This window comes from Artibeus jamaicensis, unplaced genomic scaffold, assembly GCF_021234435.1.
Source record: "Artibeus jamaicensis isolate MK-2021 breed Jamaican fruit bat unplaced genomic scaffold, CSHL_Jam_final contig_426, whole genome shotgun sequence".
In the NCBI taxonomy this organism is placed as follows: domain Eukaryota; kingdom Metazoa; phylum Chordata; class Mammalia; order Chiroptera; family Phyllostomidae; genus Artibeus; species Artibeus jamaicensis.
In genome coordinates, this window is record NW_026521826.1 from 1,560,629 (window position 1) to 1,579,550 (window position 18,922).

The window sequence follows — 18,922 nt, forward strand, 5'->3', positions numbered from 1 at the left end:
GCCACCTCTGCCCTGCAGATCACCCACACCTCCTCACTTTGAATGCCCGCTCAGCTGTGGCGGCTGGGTGGGTGGGGGGATGGAGGGGGGGTTGCCAACCTGTCACAGAGTTCCGTAACTCCTGTTCTCTACTTGAGGCTGCCAAGAATCTGGATATGGGGTTGCCTAGAGCATTTCCTTTCCCTTACCAGCAAGAAATTCAATCCACTAAGCAGACTTCAGTTAGTAGAAATAAAACTTTGCTTGAGCAGGTTTGAATTAAGGTAGGAGAAAAAGTGCTATGCAAACAAGCAATAAATAAGGAATCTGAGTAGAATAGTCATTTGGACACAGTGTGGAGGGAAAAGCCCCGGAGAGATTCGGAGGATGGTGAGAGTGTCACATCCACCCAAAATGCACCTGGCAGTCTTGGGCGGTCCTCACAATCCCACCTTAGGGAGCAGGCCCAGAGCCCTGGGCAGGAGGTCTCAGCTTAGAGAGGCATAACCACAGGGAGACAGAAGTACTGCCAGTGACTGACTATCAGGTTCATCTGTAGGTACTGAACTTAGACACTCAAGTTTATTGTTAGTAATAATAGACAATGTACTGTATAAAACAAGAGTTTAGCCACTTCTGTTCAAAGGGAGGAAAAGTTGGCAAGAGTAAACATTAACTGTTTTGCTGGGTGGATCCTGGACTCATGGGGGGGCCCAAGTACTGATTCATTAGGAGGACTCACAGCTTTGATTTGCTACAGGCAAAGGACAGGGCAAAATTTGCAAAGGCTCCAGGGAGAAGACCTCAGGGATCAGACCTGGGCTCCCAAGGTCCCCTCCCAGGGGATCACTTAACTCCCCAGCCTGGAATTCTGGGACAGGTGAGAGGGTGTCAGCAGAGACCTGGTGCCCTGAGATTTCGTGGGGGGGCCTGTGCTGTGGGCATCCCCTACCCAGCACACGGCCAAGTTCCAGACGCCAGAAGGAAAACTGTGTTCGACACAAGCCACATTGTTTGTACAAACCGTTCAGGCACAGGGAGCCCATCTTAACTAAAGGTTAAGAGGTGATGGGAACTCTCTGGAAATCTAAGTTCCCAGATTCTGGGACAGCTTCCGGGCAGGCCTTCCTGAGGAGAGGACTGCTAACCTCCCACACCCTCGGTCTCATGTTTGGCCTGGTCATTTTAAGAATGTTGGAATAGGAAGAGGTTAAAACTTACTTAAGTCATTTTATCTGTAGAATTTTATTTGCATTATCTGTGTAGAGTCAAAAGGGGGTTAATTTCTCTCAGACATCTAGGTTTCTCAGAACATAAAATTAATTACCCCAATCATTTATGGAGCACCATGTGCTGGCGTCTGTGGTGGGCCCAGTAAATACAGCCAGACCAAGACAAAGATTCAACTTTGAAGCCCCAACCTTGAGCTGAGGCAGGTTTTTATCTTCTAAGGGATATAATAAAGCCAGCTGGGCAGCTAGGTACCATTAAATATGTGATGCACACACCCCTCACTAACTAAGAGCAAGAAGGGGCATTTTTCCTATGACGTTTATTTAATAAACATTTACTGAACACCTAAAAAGATAAGAAAAGAAACCCCATGTACTCAGCGCTGCAGGCCCTTAGAACTTGTCTCATAACATGCCCCAAGGTTGGGGACTGTAATCACAGTGGGCATTTGGGGCTGAACCTGACCCGTCCAGGCAGCATTAATGCCCTGATGGTATGACAAACTAACACCCTTGTTATTTTTTTCACAAATTTGATATTTTATCATATCAAATAAATTAGCATTCTCATCTCAATTGACTCATTTGGCAAAAAGAAACCTACATGCTGTGAGTGAGAGAAGATGGGAGAGGAGTTCAGGAGTCATGGAAAGAGGCAGGTGGAAGGGGCACTGGACAGTTTACCAAAACACGAGTATCAGCATCACTGAACGCCCACTTACTGAGAATTCTGGGTCTAATTTTCTGAAGTTGGGACTGAGAGTTGTTCCACACCCAATGGGTACAGGAATTCTTAGCATTTTTGTTCACATGTGCCGTTGAGAATACAATGATAACGATAAACTCGGCCCAGGAAAAAGGTCTACATTAGTCACACACAAACCCCTGTTCTGTAAGAACCACTAGCTGTAACATGCAAGCTGGCACCCTGCTGTCACAACACACAGATGCTGTGTGGTCCTGATCACTTGACTGCCATAGAGTCTTTCTCACATCTCACCCGGCTGCATTCTGTAGCTTAAGCCTCTCTCCACTGTTTCTGTCCTGTTTGCTTAAGAAAAGATTATTACAGACCTGCTTGTATAAGGTTTTCATATATGCTTGCAAAGGGTTATGAAATTTTATCATGATTATTCCTGAAATTGGAACTTTTTGGATCTTTCCTTACAGAGTGTGGCATAGAGTGCTAGCTACTTTCCAACATCCAGTTCTCCCTTCGGTGTCAGTTACTCACCTGTATGATTACATTTTTTGAGGCTCTCTTGCAGCTAGGTGTGGTCAAGTAATATTTGAACCAGTAATACGTAGGCACTGTGCCATGTGGATATTCTGAAAACTCTCCCTTTTCTTATCCTGCCCTGCCGTCTGGAATGAAGACGCAGTAGCTGGAGGTCAATGGCCATCCTGAGCCCTGGGCTTGAAGTGTGATGGGCAACACTATGTATTGACCCTTCTTTTATTTTTAATATGTTTTATTGATTATGCCATTACAGTTGTCCCATTCCCCCCCTTCATTCCCCTCCACCCTGCACACCCCCTCCCCCCATTCCCCCCTTTAGTTCATGTCCATGTGTCACAAGTTCTTTAGATTCTATATTTCCCATGCTATTCTTGTTCTCCCTCCTGCCTATTTTCTACCTACCGTCTTTGCTAATAATTTATTCTCTGTACCTTCTCCCCCCTTCTCCTCCCACTCCCCTGTTGCTAACCCTCCATGTGATCTCCATTTCTATGGTTCTGCTCCTGATCTAGCTGTCTTCTTAGTTTGCTTTTGTTTTAGGTGTGGTTGTTGATAACTGTGAGTTTGCTGTCCTTTCATTGTTCATCTTTTTTATCTTCTTTTTCTTAGATAAGTCCTTTAATATTTCATATAGTAACAGCTTGGTGATGATGAACTTAAACTTGACCTTATATGAGAAACACTTTATCTGCCCTTCCATTCTAAATGAAAGCTTTGCTGGGTAGAGCAATCTTGGATGTTGGTCTTTGGTTTTCATGACTTGGAATACTTCTTTCCAGCCCCTTCTTGCCTGTAAGGTCTCTTTTGAGAAATCCGCTGACAGCCTGATGGGAACTCCTTTGTAGGTTACTGTCTCCTTATCTCTTGCTGCTTCTAGGATTCTCTCCTTCATTTTAATCTTGGCTAACGTAATTAGGATGTGCCTTGGTGTGTTTTTTCTTGGGTCCAACTTGTTTGGGACTCTCTGAGCTTCCTGGATTTCCTGGAAGTCTATTTCCTTTGCCAGATTAGGGAAGTTCTTCTTTGTTATTTGTTCAAATAAGTTTTCTACTTGTTGCTGTTCCTCTTCCCCTTCTGGTACCCCTATAATGAAGATGTTGGAAAGTTTAAAGATGTCCTGGAGGTTCCTAAGCCTCTCCTCATTTTTTTTAATTCTTGTTTCTTCATATTTTTCTGTTTGGTCGTTTTTTTTTTTCTTCCTTCTTGTCCACTTCATTGATTTGAGACCCAGTTTTCTTCCCATCACTATTGTTTCCCTGTGCATTTTGCTTCATTTCACTTAGTGAAGCCTTCATTTTTTCATCTAATTTGTGACTAAAATCAACCAGTTCTGTGAGCATCCTGATCACCAGTGTTTTGAACTGTGCATCTGATAGGTTGGCTATCTCTTCTTGGTCACTTAGAAGTATTGGCTTTGGGGCTTTGAGATGTTTTTCTTGAGCCATAATGTTTTGGTCTGTTTGAACTTATTACGTACGAGATGCAGAGCCTTAGGTGTTCACCAGAGCAGGGTAATCCAGGTCACTGAATGGTGACACTGTATGGTGGAGCGGGGTCAAAGAGGGGCAATGACATTTTTTTTCTGTTCTCTCTCAGATTTCAGCCCCCTCTGCTGCTTCCCACAAGCAAATTGGGCCCTTCTGGTGCTAGTTCCCAGATGTGTGGGCTTGTGCACCCTCCAGAACCCTGTGGGTCTCTCCAACAAACTCTCTATGAGCCTGGAAGCCTCTCCTGGCACCTCAACCCCCAAAAGTTTTTTCAATTGGTGCTTTTAGGCTTTATTTCCTGGTGCTGGGCCCCTGGGCTGCACAGTCTATCTCTCTGCTTGCTCCTTTGCCTGGTGTATTGGTCTGGCTAAATGGTTCATTGTTGTCAGACTTCGGTACAGTTTAATTTTCTCTCTGTGTTGGTCATGTTCTGGTTTTTAAATATTTGCTGTTCATAAACTTGGTTGTGTGAGGAGGTACAGTGCTTCCACCTATACCTCCATCTTGGTCAGAAGTCCTGACCCTTCTATTAGAAATAAATTTCATGAGGAAAGGCCTTGTTTTCCTCAGTCAAACCCAGCATCTTAACACATGTGTGGTGTATAGCAAGGGCTCAGGTATTGAATGGGTATTGAATGAATAAAATGAGTGAGAAAATGAGTTTACTCTAGACTATGTAAAACACTGATCATAAAGTCCTCCCAGAGGATATTCAGCCCTCAGTAGCACATGCAAAGTCTCTGTTTCTATCACAAAATCAAATTCTTACTTAATTCAAATCACATTACTCCTAATAGCTTCCTTTTGCTCTCCCAGACTTGCCACTATTATAGAAGGAGAGGTATTTTTGTTAGTCTTTTTTTTAACTACTCTCCTTTTGTGCTCTTCAAACAAAATATTTTAAAATCTATTTTCTTAATAGTTCTCCACCTTTTTTTATTGCTTAGCAAGTTTACAATTCTTTAGTTTTCAAGGTCATGCATTTCTGTTGGTGTGTGTTTATTAAATACAGGCACTATTCTGTAACCTAATCTTAGGTATTGTCTCAAGTCTCCAAGAATCATTCAAAATGGTATCTAATGACATTCCTAGAACTTTAGACAACATTATTACCACCATGGAATGCAGTCACTAGATCCTAAGGATTTAACTAGATACTGTTTATTGGAAGTGAACTTCATCAAATCCTTCCGCATTCCACTGTGGTCTCCCGCATTTCAATACATTGCTCATTCTTGTCACCAAACCAGTCTTGTATCTTTTAAACTATTGAATTGAATATTAATCATCTCTGCTTCCCTGATTTTTGAGGTGACCTTTCTCTCCTGCTATCCTTTCAATAGAAGAGAACACTCCCTCTGGTTCTTTTCGCATCCTATGTGATTAAAGAGTTTGTGAATGTTCACACTTCTTGCAACTTCATGTCATTTTCTTCTTCATATTTTTTCTTTACTCCCAAAAGTTGCAATTTTTTTTGACTACTTGGGAGAAATGATTAGCCTCCTCTTCTTTTATGACTTACCTATTTATAATAAAGCTCCTTGGGTTTTGCTCAAATTTCTTTTCAATCTACCCACCTTTTTGTTAGGTATTTTGAGCTTTTCTAAAGGATAGACTTCTCTATACCCTATCTTTTGATAAGGGAACTCAAGAGTGAAAGATTTTAACCTTCACTGATAGGCTTAAGTGATCAATGCACGTGGAAATCCAGTGTTCCAGGAACTGGCATAGAGGACTCCAGAAGGTGACAAACAATTTGGCCTTTGTGCCCCAGGGGTCTGCAAGCTGATGGAGATGGTGTCTGAGCCATTATGTTCCAGGGAGGGAACTCCAGACACAGATGAAGAATCATTGACCAACAGATAAAGAAGTACTAGAAAATCTGCTGAACTGTTTTTCCAAACCCCTTACCTACCCTTTCTTCTCCTTATAAAAAGGTCATCTTGAGATGAGATGTTAAGATCATCTCTGAGGGCATAACCTGCAGTCTTCTCAGATTACCGGCATCTGAATATATTGCCCATAAAGATACAATCCTCGTCTCTACTTACTGGTTCTGGTAGTGACAGGCAGCACTAACTTGATATCTGGTTTCACTCTCAACCCCAGAGTAGCTTTCCAAATAGAAGACTCAAAATAGAGAAAAATAGAAGTCATCACATGAGCTCTTCCTAAATCTCTCCTCTGCCAGAAATGCCTCAGTGGCCACGCAGGTCCTTTCTCCCTCCCCGCTTCCCTACCTTCCTGAAACTAATCCATCCCTGCTCTGGAGTGCACCCCACCTCTGCCTCCTCGGGGCCTCACTCTGTCATTCTCCCTTCTCTAACTTCATTCTTTTTTTACTCCTCCATCAACTCTTACCCTTCAACAAATAAATATGCTCACATCTTAAAACAATATATTTCATCTTAAAATAAAAAGTCCTAACAGTCTATCTGCCTCTAACTACCACCACATCTCTCTTGTTTGGGAAGAGACGCCCTCCATTGCTGTCTTCTCTTTTTCACGCCCTACTCACTCTTCACTCACTGCCCGCCACCCTGCTGGCACACACCTCCAGTCGTCCAGCTGCCATAGCCAATGGCATTTGTAGCTTTCCTGCCCTCCCCACAACATTTGACCGTGTTTAGGGAGTTATGTATGGAACCCAAGGCTGGGCCACTCGTGTGGCTAGGCAAAGAGGGGTTGGGGGTGGAGCAACTACAAAGCGGGGGAGGAGCGTTCAGAATCAATGCCTTTTCTGTAAGGTCAGCGGGTGGAGAGAACTCTGGGTGTAATTGGTCCCTTGTAACCAGGTGACCATGGAATGTGTTCCGTTGGCTGGTGCCCGCCAAGGGAACTGCCTTCAGTTGAGAGGCCGCTGTGGAAGGAGGAGGAGCTTCGCCTGTGCTCTCTTCTCAAGTGATTGTGGTTCTCAGCAGTTATCTGATCCCCAGACCTTTTAAATAAGGCTACTCCGTGTCCTCACAGCCTAGTCAACTCAGGGGAGGTGGCAGCAGCTCAACAGCATCGCCGGTGGCAGCAGAAGCTGGCCGCCCCTGATCCTGGCCCGGGGTCCCCCCCACCCCCATCCCCCAGTCCAGTGGACCCCTCCCCTCCGCACTGCACAGGGCTTTGCCATTGTGTGGAGCAAGGGGGACTGCGGAGCTAAGGTGGGGACACCAGCGAGGAGTGGAAGCGCCTCATGGGGAACAAACTGGCCTGTTGCCTAACGCCCACTGCCAGCCGCAAGCCTGGCCAGCGGCACTGTGGATGGATGGGGTCAGATGATGGGTCTGGTGTCTACGAGGCAGGTTCCAGGAACTCGGGGGCAGCACCACCAGTTCCAACTGCCCTGAAACCTGTCGAGTTGAATTTCCACGCCTGCGAAGGCCACCATGTGCTGCACATCAGCGACTTGGAGATGTCTGAAGGTAAGAAGGCAGCAGGCATTCTCTGCTCTCAGGTGGACCTCCAATCTCCCCTGCCACCCAGAGTCCCCTGGAAGGGGGCCACCACCTCGGGCTCCTTCGTGCCCCTAGCCAGCTGGCTCTGGCTGGGGTCCTCACCCTCTATGTGTTTCCCATCATATCTGCCCAGTTTCTTTCCATCTTAACTACCTAAGTGCCCAATTCTTTCTTTTATTCCCATTTTCCAGCCTAGCCTGAAACACTTCAGGCCTCCACCCTTCCTATTTACGTCTCTGTTTAATGTCTTATGAGACTCTAAGAAGACTTGGAGTACGTTTTCTCCCTTTTCTCAGTGAAAACGTGTCCCATCTTCAGAGTATCCGTTCCATCTCCCTGTCCTTACCTATCCAGATGGTTCTTAAGTGAAGGAACCCGGCAGGGCCTAGTGGTACCCTTCCCCCCACCCATTAAGATAGCTGATACTTGGGACAGTTCAGCCTCAAAGATTTTAGGGTTTGTTATTTCAATTCAAAATTTAGACTGACATAAGAGAGTCTACATGGCGTTTATGAGTAGGCTGTTTTCAGTTGCCTGCATAGAAGCTGGTCTATTCCTTCCAACTGTAATTCGAACACAGAAGGAAAGAAAATGGGGGGAGAGGGAACTGAAAGTTACTGAATAATGTGAAATGTTACTGCCACTACAGAGAATAGTTTGTTTTTGTTTTGTTTTGTTTTTCCCAAAGGAGAACCCACAGAGTTCCAATTACTTTAATATTGCCACTCGGACACAAGTGGGTCTTCAGCCTTCCTTCAGTGATTGAACAGGCTTCGCTTTCACGTTGCCTGTTCTAGAGGAGCATGGGGGTGGCTCGCCAGACTGTCGGTCCAAAGTTCCAGAGGAGAAGAATACAAATTTAGATTTTGTAACAAAGTGTTGGGAGTTAAGATGCCAGGTCCTGCACCAGAATGTTTGTCTCTATGGCTCCCTCTCCATTCTTTCCCCTCCTGCCAATAGATTCCTATTTAACTGTAAGAATGTTGGGTTCTAAAGACCAAACTGCTAAGAGTAGGGGGAGGGAGAGGAAGGAGGAGAGAGGAAATGTTTGGTTTACCCAACTGGATAGCTTGGTAGGTTGGAGCGTCATCCCCATAGGCCAAGGTTGCAGGTCCCACCCCCAATCGGATCACATACAAGATCAACCAACGAATGCATAACTAAGTGGAACAACAAATCAATGTTTCTTTTGCTCCCTCTGCCCCACCTCTCTCTCTCCTCATCCTTTCTCTCTCTCCCTCCCTTCCTTTCTCTCTCTAAAATCAATCAATAAATAAAATAATTCTGGATAATAGTGTAGATAATAAAGACTGTGTTCTATTTCATTTCATAGAGAAAATGCCTAATAGCTCTTATTCTATTTAAACTTTAATTGAGTGCAGGTCATATTTTCTAGTCTCTCCATATAGTGGGCCTATCTCAATTTAGTCTAGTCTCAATTACTTCCATTTGAAATTTATGGCATGCAATTTGGAAAAAACATTCATCCTTCCATCCTAGGTCTATAAATGTCTTACAACAGATAAGAATAAAAGTAGAAGTCAGGAAATAGCATGAATATACCATGTTTTCTAGTTGATAAGTTTTAAAGAGTTTATTCTGGTGACACATTGGAGCTGAGAGTGGTCTGGACAAAGAGGGACTTTAAGAGAAGCTGGCAGAGGGCAACTCAAGTAACCAGGATGGAGGATGGGACTGTAATGCAGTGTTAAATCAAAACGTTGAAAACCAGTAGAGTTATGGGTATAGAATTTACATGTTCATATGAAATCTGATATCTAAAATATTATTTCAACTTGTTTTTAATTTTGGGAGGACATTTAATAAAGTGATAAGAGAAACCTCATCTTCAGCACTTGCCTATTGTTTCCATAGAAACAAGGTCAGAACACCAAATATAAAGCCCAAGCACATTGAAAATTTGCTTTTAATGTATTTATTTCAAACAATTTTATATCAGTTTCCCTGGAAACTAAGAAATACCTACTTAGATGTAAAACACTCTGGCTTTTTTGCCATGCAGAGTTGGATTATTTGGTTACTTACGCAAAACTGCATATGCATGAAGTTCTTCCTTGTTCTTCTGAAACAAAAGAACACGATTTAAGTCATTTCAAAGAGACCATCTTAAGAACCTAGCACAGATTTCTGATAGACTTTTTTTAAAAATAATTTTATTTAGTTATTTTTCAAGTACAGTTTTTTTGTCTATTTCTCCCATCCCAGCCCCCCCCCCCCGTGCTCCCACATCCCTCCCATTTCTGATAGACTTAAAAGTATTTCTCCACTACGTTGCCTTTAACAGACTATCTATTACAACTGATGGCATTATCAGTCACACACAAAAGACACCAAGTTTCTGGTATCCAATTTTACTATTACTCATAGACTTTTCATACAGCCTTTTATGTTCTGATCTTACAAGCTTTGCTAATTTACCAGCTACAGGTGCCTCTCAAGTGACCCCTTCCCCCTGCCCCCGCCCCTGAGGAGTGAGTAGGTAAGAAACCGGCAATATTAGGAGGAAAAAACTCTGAGCAACAGATTTGTATTCTTTCCGGTAGCTATTTTAACCCAACTTTTTTGTATGACAGTATTAATAAGTTTTTGATGTTAAGAATTTGGAAAATATACAAAATTCGCTTATGCTCAGAATACTCAGCACTTTTTAAATATTTTATTGTTTAATCTTCCTGAACCTTTTGGATGCATATAAACTTACCATTGTGTTTATTTTACAAAAATGAGGCCACTCTTCATGTGCTGCCTTCTAACCCTTTGCTATAACGAGAAGTAATGACATAAGCTCCTGGAACTGTGTCCGACAGCTAGAGAGCCCCCTCCCGGGGTGTTTCCACGCAGTGCTGGAGCCTTACCGCAGACTTTCAGTAACTGCTCCTGCGCCCCCGTGTGGTGGAGCAGCTCGGTTACCACCCATTCCTTAGGGCTGGCCGCCTTCTTTTTTTCTTTTTTTAAGATTTTATTTATTTTCGGAGAGAGGGGAAGGGAGGGAGAAAGGGAGAGGAACATCATTGCGTGGTTACCTCTCCCACACCCACTACTGAGGACCTGGCCCAAAACTCAGGGATGTGCCCTGACTGGGAATTTGGACCAACGGCCCTTTGGTTTGCAGACTAGCACTCAATCCACTGAGCCACACCAGCCAGGGCTTTTTAAATTTTTTAACTGTATGTATTAATTTATAGAGAGAGGGGAAGGGAGGGAGAAGGAGAGGGAAAGAATCATCAATGAAAGGGAGAAACATCAAATGGTTGCTTCTCATACACAACCTGACTGGGACCAAACAGGCAACCCACACACGTGCCCTGACAAGGAATGGAACCACTGACTTTTCACAACTGAGCCAACACCTGTCAGACTGGCTGGGCACCTTTCAAAGCGAAACCCTGCCTGGCTGGGTGGTTCAGCTGGTTAAAGCATTGTCCTGTGCAGCTGTGTGTTCAGTACCCAGTTAGGGTGCATGCAAGAGGCAACAGATCAAAACAGATCAATGTTTCTCTCCCACATCAATGTCTCTCTCTCTCACTCTTCTCTCTCAAATTAATAAACATTCTCGTGTGAAGATTTTTTAAAAAGTGAAACTGTATACATCCTGTTGTGTACGGTTTCCTGAAGCATTCTGGGGACAGTTTTCATAACTGTCCCCATGCTTTACTCTGGGGACAGTTATGGAAGTGGATACATTGTACCTATGTGTAGAATTAAAATGATATACTTTGTTATAACTTAATTAGGATGTAAATTTTGTGGTTAAGATATTTTAGCACTAAATGTTTTTCATCTCACATTTAAGTTATGATTGGCTTTTCACTGGACATTAGAATGTCCACTGAACATTCTAGGTTTCTTGGGGTTTGGTGTCTTTAATTCTAAATGACTGCTGTGCTAAGACCTGAAAGAAATGCTGATCTTAGGCAACAAATCAAAAGATCGCATTAGATAAAATCTTGAATGATGTAAAACAATTGGGCGAAGCTTCACCGGTTTTGGGTACAGGGAAACAGCTGTGTGTCGGGGCACTGCTCCAGATGCACGGCACAGTGGCACCCAAGACAAAGACCCTCCTCTAATCAGGCACTTCCATTCCAGAAGACCCCAGGAGCATACAGCACGTGAGCAGTCAAGAATGTCAGGCTGGTTAAAGACAGCTGCTCTCTTTAAGTGACACTGAGCAGTTCTAAAAACGAGAGGGAGCCCTGTGAGGAATGTGGGAGGAGAGGCTTCCATGCGGAGTCCTCAGATGGGAATAGCAGGGTGCAGGCCAGCAACAGGAAACAAGGAGCGGGGCGTGGGGGTGACTGTAACCCAGTGAAGGGGATACCAATAGGAATATGGTAGATCAAGGCCTTGGATGCCCAGTGGGCCTTGACAAAAATAAGAACTTTTGTCTAGTGGTAGTGTAGGGTTACCTGCAGGGAATCCATGCTAATTCTATAAAGAGCATGAGCGACAGTGAGAGAAGAGAGGAAACCTGCTATGTGAGAATAGAGTGCAAGCAGGGAGTCCACGTAAGAGGCTGGTACAGTAGCTCAAGTGAGAGCCAACAGTGGCTTGAACAATAACAAATTGAAAAAATGAAGGGCCTAAAATAGGCTGACTTAAAGAAGTGACGTACATCTAAATGTAGAATGAACAAGTCACAGAAAAAGAAAGGCAGGTTACCTTTAAACATGCCTTTCCACAGAGGAGAAATGCAAGCTATGCTGTAGTTTCTCTCCTGTTGGGAGAAGATCTATAAACTTGACATTGCATTCTCTGGTAAGGCTGTGACGAAAGAGTCAGCTTCATACATTGCTAAAGGAAATGCAAAATGGCGGGGCGACAGGATGGGAATGTGGGCACAGTCTCACCAACAATGCAAATAGCAAATCAAGAAATCCTACTTGGAGGAATTTATTCTGAGGACATACCCTACAAATATGAAACCACATATTCACAAAGTTTTTGTAGAGTTATTTTAAAAATAAATATTGGAAATAACCCATGTCCAGAAAGGGACTGGTAAAATAGACTGGTACATCTACACAGTAGACTACAATGGAGCTATAAAAAAGAATAAGCTACTTCTTTACTGCTAGGTGGTGATCTTCAGGATAAGTTACATAAAAAAAAAAAAAAGGAACAGGACACACAGTAACCTAATAACAGAAGCAGGGGAAATGTGTATTTGCTTATTAAAAATAACCCCCCCCCCCACTGAGAGAAATTCTTGCTAATTGTGTGCCTTTTCCTCCTTTCCCATTAAAGGGCAGTCAAAACATATGATTACTTAAGATGCTGCTTGTGTATGGGTAACAAAGGGACATTTCATATACTTTCCAATCAAATGCTAACTGTTCATATTTCACTTTGAGTTCATTTGTGAAAGGGCTCCATATGTAGTATTGTTTAGGATTGTCTGGGCTCTATATGTAGTATATAAATTGCTCTTGCATTTCATTTGCGCCTCACAATGTTTTGAGTTAGGTAATACAGGAATTATATCTGTTTCGCATGTGAGAAGACAGAGTTCTGAGTGGTATAAACTGAGTTGTCAAAGGTTTGAAAAATGAGGCTTGATAGAGCAGAAATGTAAACTCCAGATACGTGGCACGTGGAAATAGAATTTATGGAATGACAATCATGTGAGCAACTTTGGAGATACTCCCTTTTCCCACACACACTCTTTTTTTAGTGTCTTAAAGTAATTAAACATTAAGGTTAAAATAGTTAACATTACATAATGGGAAATAAGATGGAGGTAAATTTTACGACTCAGGAATGTTCTTAAAAGTCCAAGACACTGAGCAAAGTACTTTCTGAAAATATTATATGAAAGCATCATGCAAATTGACAACAGTGGGGCCCCAGTGTGTGCGATACATACAGTGTGTACACAGGATGGGCAACTCAGCAAAGCGGAAATGACACTGTTAACTGTGGTCAAGCTGTGTAATCAAGGACATGCTAATTACAGACACTGCGAGGTTCCTCATTCACATAGCTAGAATTGTTTTTCAAGTATCCAAAGCTGGGGCAGACTGAAGCTGCTATGACTGGCAGAATCATCCACAAAATGCCCCCACCTGGTTTAGAATGCCACTCAGAATGCAGCTTCAGAATGCTACGTACTGAGCCACTGGGCCCTAAAAACGATCTAACCTTTGGTGTAGTCATTTTATTTTAAAGAGCTTTTCTGAGGAGGTTCTAACAATTGATTTAAAAATATGATATATGTGGAGATTTTTTTTTAATTTATAACAATGGAAGTTTGTAAGTACTTAAACTCCAGTAGGTGGTTGGCTGGGCAAAATACTTGATGGGCCATTATGTGTTCATTAAATAGCAAATATGCTTGCAAGTTAAAGAAAATCTATCTCAAAATGGCTTAACATTTTTAAAAATTTCATTTAGTTATTTCTCAAGTACAGTTTTTTTGTCTATTTCTCACATCCCAGCCTCCCCCGCCCCTTGCTCCCTACCTCCCTCCCATTTCCACCCCCCTTAATTCTCGTCCCTGTGTCCTTCCTATTTGTTCCTCCAAATCCCTCCCCCTTTTTCCCTTTAACTTCCCTTCCCTCTCCCCTCTGGTCACTGTCCCCTTGTTCTCTATTCCAGTGTCTTTGTTTTTTTTCTTTTTATGCTTGCTTGTTTGTTTTGTTGTTTAGCTTCCTGTTAAAGGTGAGATCATATGGTATTTGTCTTTCAACACCTGGCCTATTTCACTCAGCATAATGCTTTCCAGTTCCATCCATGTTGTTGCAAAGGGTAGTAGCTCCTTCTTTCTCTCTGCTGCATAGAATTCCATTGTGTATATGTACCACAATTTTTTGATCCATTCATTTACTGATGGGCACCTAGGTTGCTTCCAACTCTTGGCTATTGTAAATTGTGCTGCTATGAACATTGTGGTGCATAGGTTCTTTGATATTGATGTTTTAGGATTCTTAGATATAATCCTAGCAGTGGAATTGCTGGGACAAAAGGCAGGTCGATTTTTATTTTTCTGAGAAAATTCCTGTTTTCCATAATGGTTGTACCAGTCTGCACTCCCACCAACAGTAAACTAAGGACCCCTTTTCCCCACACCCTCTCCAACATTTGTTGTCTGTTGCTTTGTTTATGATAGCCATCCTGACCGGTGTAAAGTGGTATCTCATTGTGGCTTTAATTTGCATCTCTCTAATAGCTAACGATATTGAGCATCTCTTCACGTGTCTCTGAATGTTCTGTATGTCCTCCTTGGAGAAGTGCCTATTCAAGTCCTTTTCCCATTTTTTAATTGGGTTGGGTGTCTTCTTAGAGTGGAGTTGTGTAAGTTCTTTGTATATTTTGGAGATTAAACCTTTGTCTGAGGTATCATTGGCAAATATGTTTTCCCATACAGTTGCTTGTCTTGCTAATTTAATACTGTTTTCTTTAGCCACGCAGAAGCTTTTTATTTTGATGAGATCCCATTTGTTTATTCTTTCCTTTATATTCCTTGCTCTAGGGGACATTTTTTAAAGAAAAGTATTGACTTGTGTAACCCAAGTTCACAGAGTAAAAATCGAGGCACTCCTCGATGCAGGAATTAAATGAACTCAGAACTGTCTCAGTTCGGCTTTCCTGTTGATCACTCCTGAGAAGGCTTTCCCCGCATGCCGGCAAAGGGGAGTCCACAGCTCCACGTTCTCTGACGATCTGAGTACAGCTCTGTCTTTCTCTTCTGGTTCTTCAGAGGTCCCAGGCCAGCTGTGATTGAATTGATTGGTCAGCCCTGGGGCACGTGCCCACCATAGAACCCTAGGTGTAGCTCAGGGGAAGGTTAGCTTTTTGTTTGTTTTTTGTTACTTGAGCTAATTCTGATTTATTCCCCCCCCCCCCCAGCGTGTTGTCTTTTCTCCCAGCATTCTTGATGTTTGCGTTTAGGGCTCTAGCAAGCACATCTTGGTTTGGGGCAAGTGTGTGTGCGCATGTGTGAGTGAGTGTAAGCCTGCTTCTTCTTTGATTCTGGTACAAACTTTTCCTGGGCTTCCCACTGAAAACTTAAATAAACTATCATATCATAGGCACTGAAACATAATATGGCTACTTCTGCACACATTTGTTCTTATTTATTTTGATTCAATTGCAATACATTTGCTTTATTTTTGGTGGGAAGTAGTCCTGATTTCTATCAGAAGTCTAGCTTAGAGGCTGCTGTGACAGACCCTGTCTGTCACTTTGCACAAACTAAATTAATTTTTGCGCATGGCTAGCATTGTCTAATTTTTCAAATATGTGGGAAAATACCTTTAAAATAACTGTATGGGTATTTTACATTAGAATGTTGAATAGAATAGTTTCTCCAAAAGCAGTTTAAGGAATTTTCTTGAAGAAAAAGGCAGTTTGGTTTAGCAATAGAAATTTCTAGTGTTAACAGTGCCATTAAAATGGATGGCTGAGATGTCTCTTAAACCAAGAAGTCCCAAATTATGTTTGTGCAAGATTCTAACTGTATTACTTGAAGGGGAAAAAAAGATTCTAGGTAAATAAATTTGTGCAATGATGTGTTAGACATTATTTATTACTAGACTGACTCATTTTTAACGTATCATTGAGCATTTTGATTCTCTAAGAACCAGGGATATAGTTTATTTGAATTTGATCACCAAATCCCTTTTAAAAAAATAAAACCATTATTATGTGGCTTGGGAAATATTGCTTTAACCAATACTCTCTCAGGATCTTGGTCCATTTTTTTAACCAGATTGCTTAAGTGGTTTGAGAACTTATTATTCCATATAGTGGCAAACTTTGTGTTATTAAAATTCAAGTACCTGTTTTGTATTCTTGCCTAAATAGATCATTCTACCTTGAACTACAGGCAGACCTACCTTTACATAGGTACAGCAAATTCTTTTTACAAGTGGCCTTAAAATCAGCTCCAGAAAGTATTTTTATTGAAGCCCCAAATTAATCATGTGGCATGGAAAGAAGAAGTAAGATTTTAGCTTTGGAAACTGAGGGCAAAATTTTAAAAATCGCTTTGATGAGAGTACTGAGAGTCACTAGCACGAAAGGGCTCCTGCGGATTGGTACGTTGGGCTTTTATGCTGCCCTTTTAACTCTGCTGCGATGAACAGCCCAGCTAACTGACTCATTTCTTTGATGGAATTAGAATTAGCCTAAATGTCTAAAGAACATTAACTAAAAACAACTCGCTTGGTTTGGGCATATTTGATATATTAGCTGGTGTCTGGACTCACTGGCCACAGCATAGCTTGCTTCTAGAGACTGTTCCTGGAATTTGCTAGCAGTATCAACACAAAAGAGAGTGACTGTATTTCTAACTGATAAGGAGAAGGGGGAAATACATATGCGATTCATCTTAAAGTTTTATAGATTGTGTAGATGCAAGCTGAAAACAGTTTAAGACATAGTCTGCTTTTTTTCTACCTGTATTGATTCCACAGTTTTATATTTTCCCTGTAGAATGTTTATATGGTTGCCTTTACTAAAATTGGCTTGTAACATTACTAAAAACTTCCCAACACTGTTAAAAGTAATTAAAATTGGTGTGTAGCTATTTTTGTCTTTTCCTCCTCAACTAAATTATTATGCCTTTTTCTCTTCTTCTTCCTCCTCTACAGAATTGGCTTCAGAATTAATACCATCTGACCATCCCAGGGCCAGCACGATTTTTCTGAAGAAATCTCAGATGGATGGTAAGTCAAGACAGGATTTAAGTCACAGTTAGGTTTTATTTGAACAAATAAAAAAATGAGGTGTCTATATAAGAGGTTTGAATTTGTGATTTTGGCTTTATTTTTATAGTTCTCAACGAAATGATCCTATCTCACATCTAAAGCTTTTTTCTAACTATTTTTATTGTTGACACTATTACAGATGTGCCCATTTCCCCACTGCCCCATACTTACCTCCACCTTCCCCTGCCCCCTCTTCCCTTTGGCCGTCACCCCACTTTTGACTGTGTCTATGGGTTATACATATAGGTTCTTTGGCTAATCCCTTCACCATCTTTCATCCAGTCCCCCTACCCCCGTCCCTTCCTCTGTAACAGCTGTCAGTCTGTGCCATGTGTTCATGCCTATTTCTGTTTTGTTCAACAGTTGTTGTTGTTATTATTGTTTTCATTAGATTCCACATATAAGTGAGACCATGTGGTGCTAGTCTTCCTCTGACTGGCTCATTTCATTTAGTATAATAATTTCCAGGTCCATCCATGCTCTCACAAAGGGTAAACAGTGCCCCCCCCTTTTTTTTAATAGCCGCTTAGTGTTCCAGTGTGTGAGTGCACCACGGCTTTTCATCCACACATCTACTGATGGTTACTTGGGCTACTTCCAGATCTTGGCCATTGAGCTAGTCAGAATCCTCTCATCCTGATGTAATGCTGCCAAGGTACATCAGAGCAAACACAGCCAGATGGGATTTCCCAGAAGCTGAGCATCAGCCTGTGAAACTGGTGTCAATTTGCCCTGTCCTGTTTGTTGTAGGATGAGGATCAGAACTGTAGGATTCTAACACTTCCACTTGCCTGCTTATTTTCTTTAATCTTAATGTTAAATCCCCTTTATTTTCATGGTAGGTATGCATTTTGCCTGTCTGGAGCTGATCATTTTGGTTAGGATTGCTATATTTCTGTTTCCTCCAGAGCCCTGGGCCGCTGTCATGTAGAGAGAGTGGTGACAGCGTAGGAAAAGCTGTCCCATGCCCCTCTCTCCTGTCCTGAGGAACGTGTGGCTAGGATGACCTTCCCACGTTAACAGAGGCAGTTAATGTGTACTCTGTGTGGGAAAACAGAGTACAGCCCAGATCCACTTTGGAGCTTTTATTCTACTTCTGGCATTTGTTAGAGAAAACAACTTTGTGTGCTGAGATATGTTCAGTTAAGTTACCCACAGTCATTTTAAAATTTAAATTTAAATGAGTTACTCTTCAAATGAGTTAGGACCCATTTAATTTTTTTAGTAAGATATTTTAGTTGATTATTAATAAGTGGTTCGGGATGTTTTTGGGGTTGCCGGTGCATCTATGGATTAGTGCCTGAACAGAGACCCATTTTAAGAGCTATCAACTGTTAGATCCTAGTGATTCAAGTAAGGTGGGTATATGTGTAAATGCAAAATTAGAAACTATCCCTGGCTGGTGTGGCTCAGTGGACTGAGTGCTGGCCTAGGAACCAAAGGGTTGCCAGTTCAATTCCCAGTAAGGGCACATGTCTGGGTTGCAGGCCAGGTCCCCCATAGGGGGCATGCAAGAGGCACAGTGATGTCTCCCATTTTTTCTCCCTCCTTTTCCCTCTGTCTAAAAATAAATAAATAAAATATTTAAAAACAAATAAAATAAAATGAATAGTGGTTATGCAACAGGTAAATTTTTTATTAGCTAAGTTTTTCACCTGGCCTAATTTGCTTTGTCCTTTTCTTCTGTATATGGAGAGACCTTTATCTGTACCTAATATAGAATACCTGTTATGTTAACAAGTAAAAGTTAAATTTTATATTTTACTTTGTGGAATTAATCTTGCCAGGCAATTTAAATTATTAATTT

General features: G+C 41.9%; 1 protein-coding gene across 1 annotated transcript in view; it reads left to right on the forward strand.

Moving 5' to 3' along the window:
• The first annotated feature begins 7,122 nt into the window (after positions 1-7,122).
• The window catches only part of LOC119046316 (cyclin-Y-like protein 1), a 43,684-nt gene continuing 31,884 nt past the window's right edge, over positions 7,123-18,922 (forward strand). Inside the window, exons 1-2 of the mRNA XM_037141296.2 lie at positions 7,123-7,351; positions 16,999-17,073. Of these exons, the coding sequence (XP_036997191.2) occupies positions 7,123-7,351; positions 16,999-17,073 (304 nt within the window). The remainder of the gene's footprint in view (positions 7,352-16,998; positions 17,074-18,922) is intronic.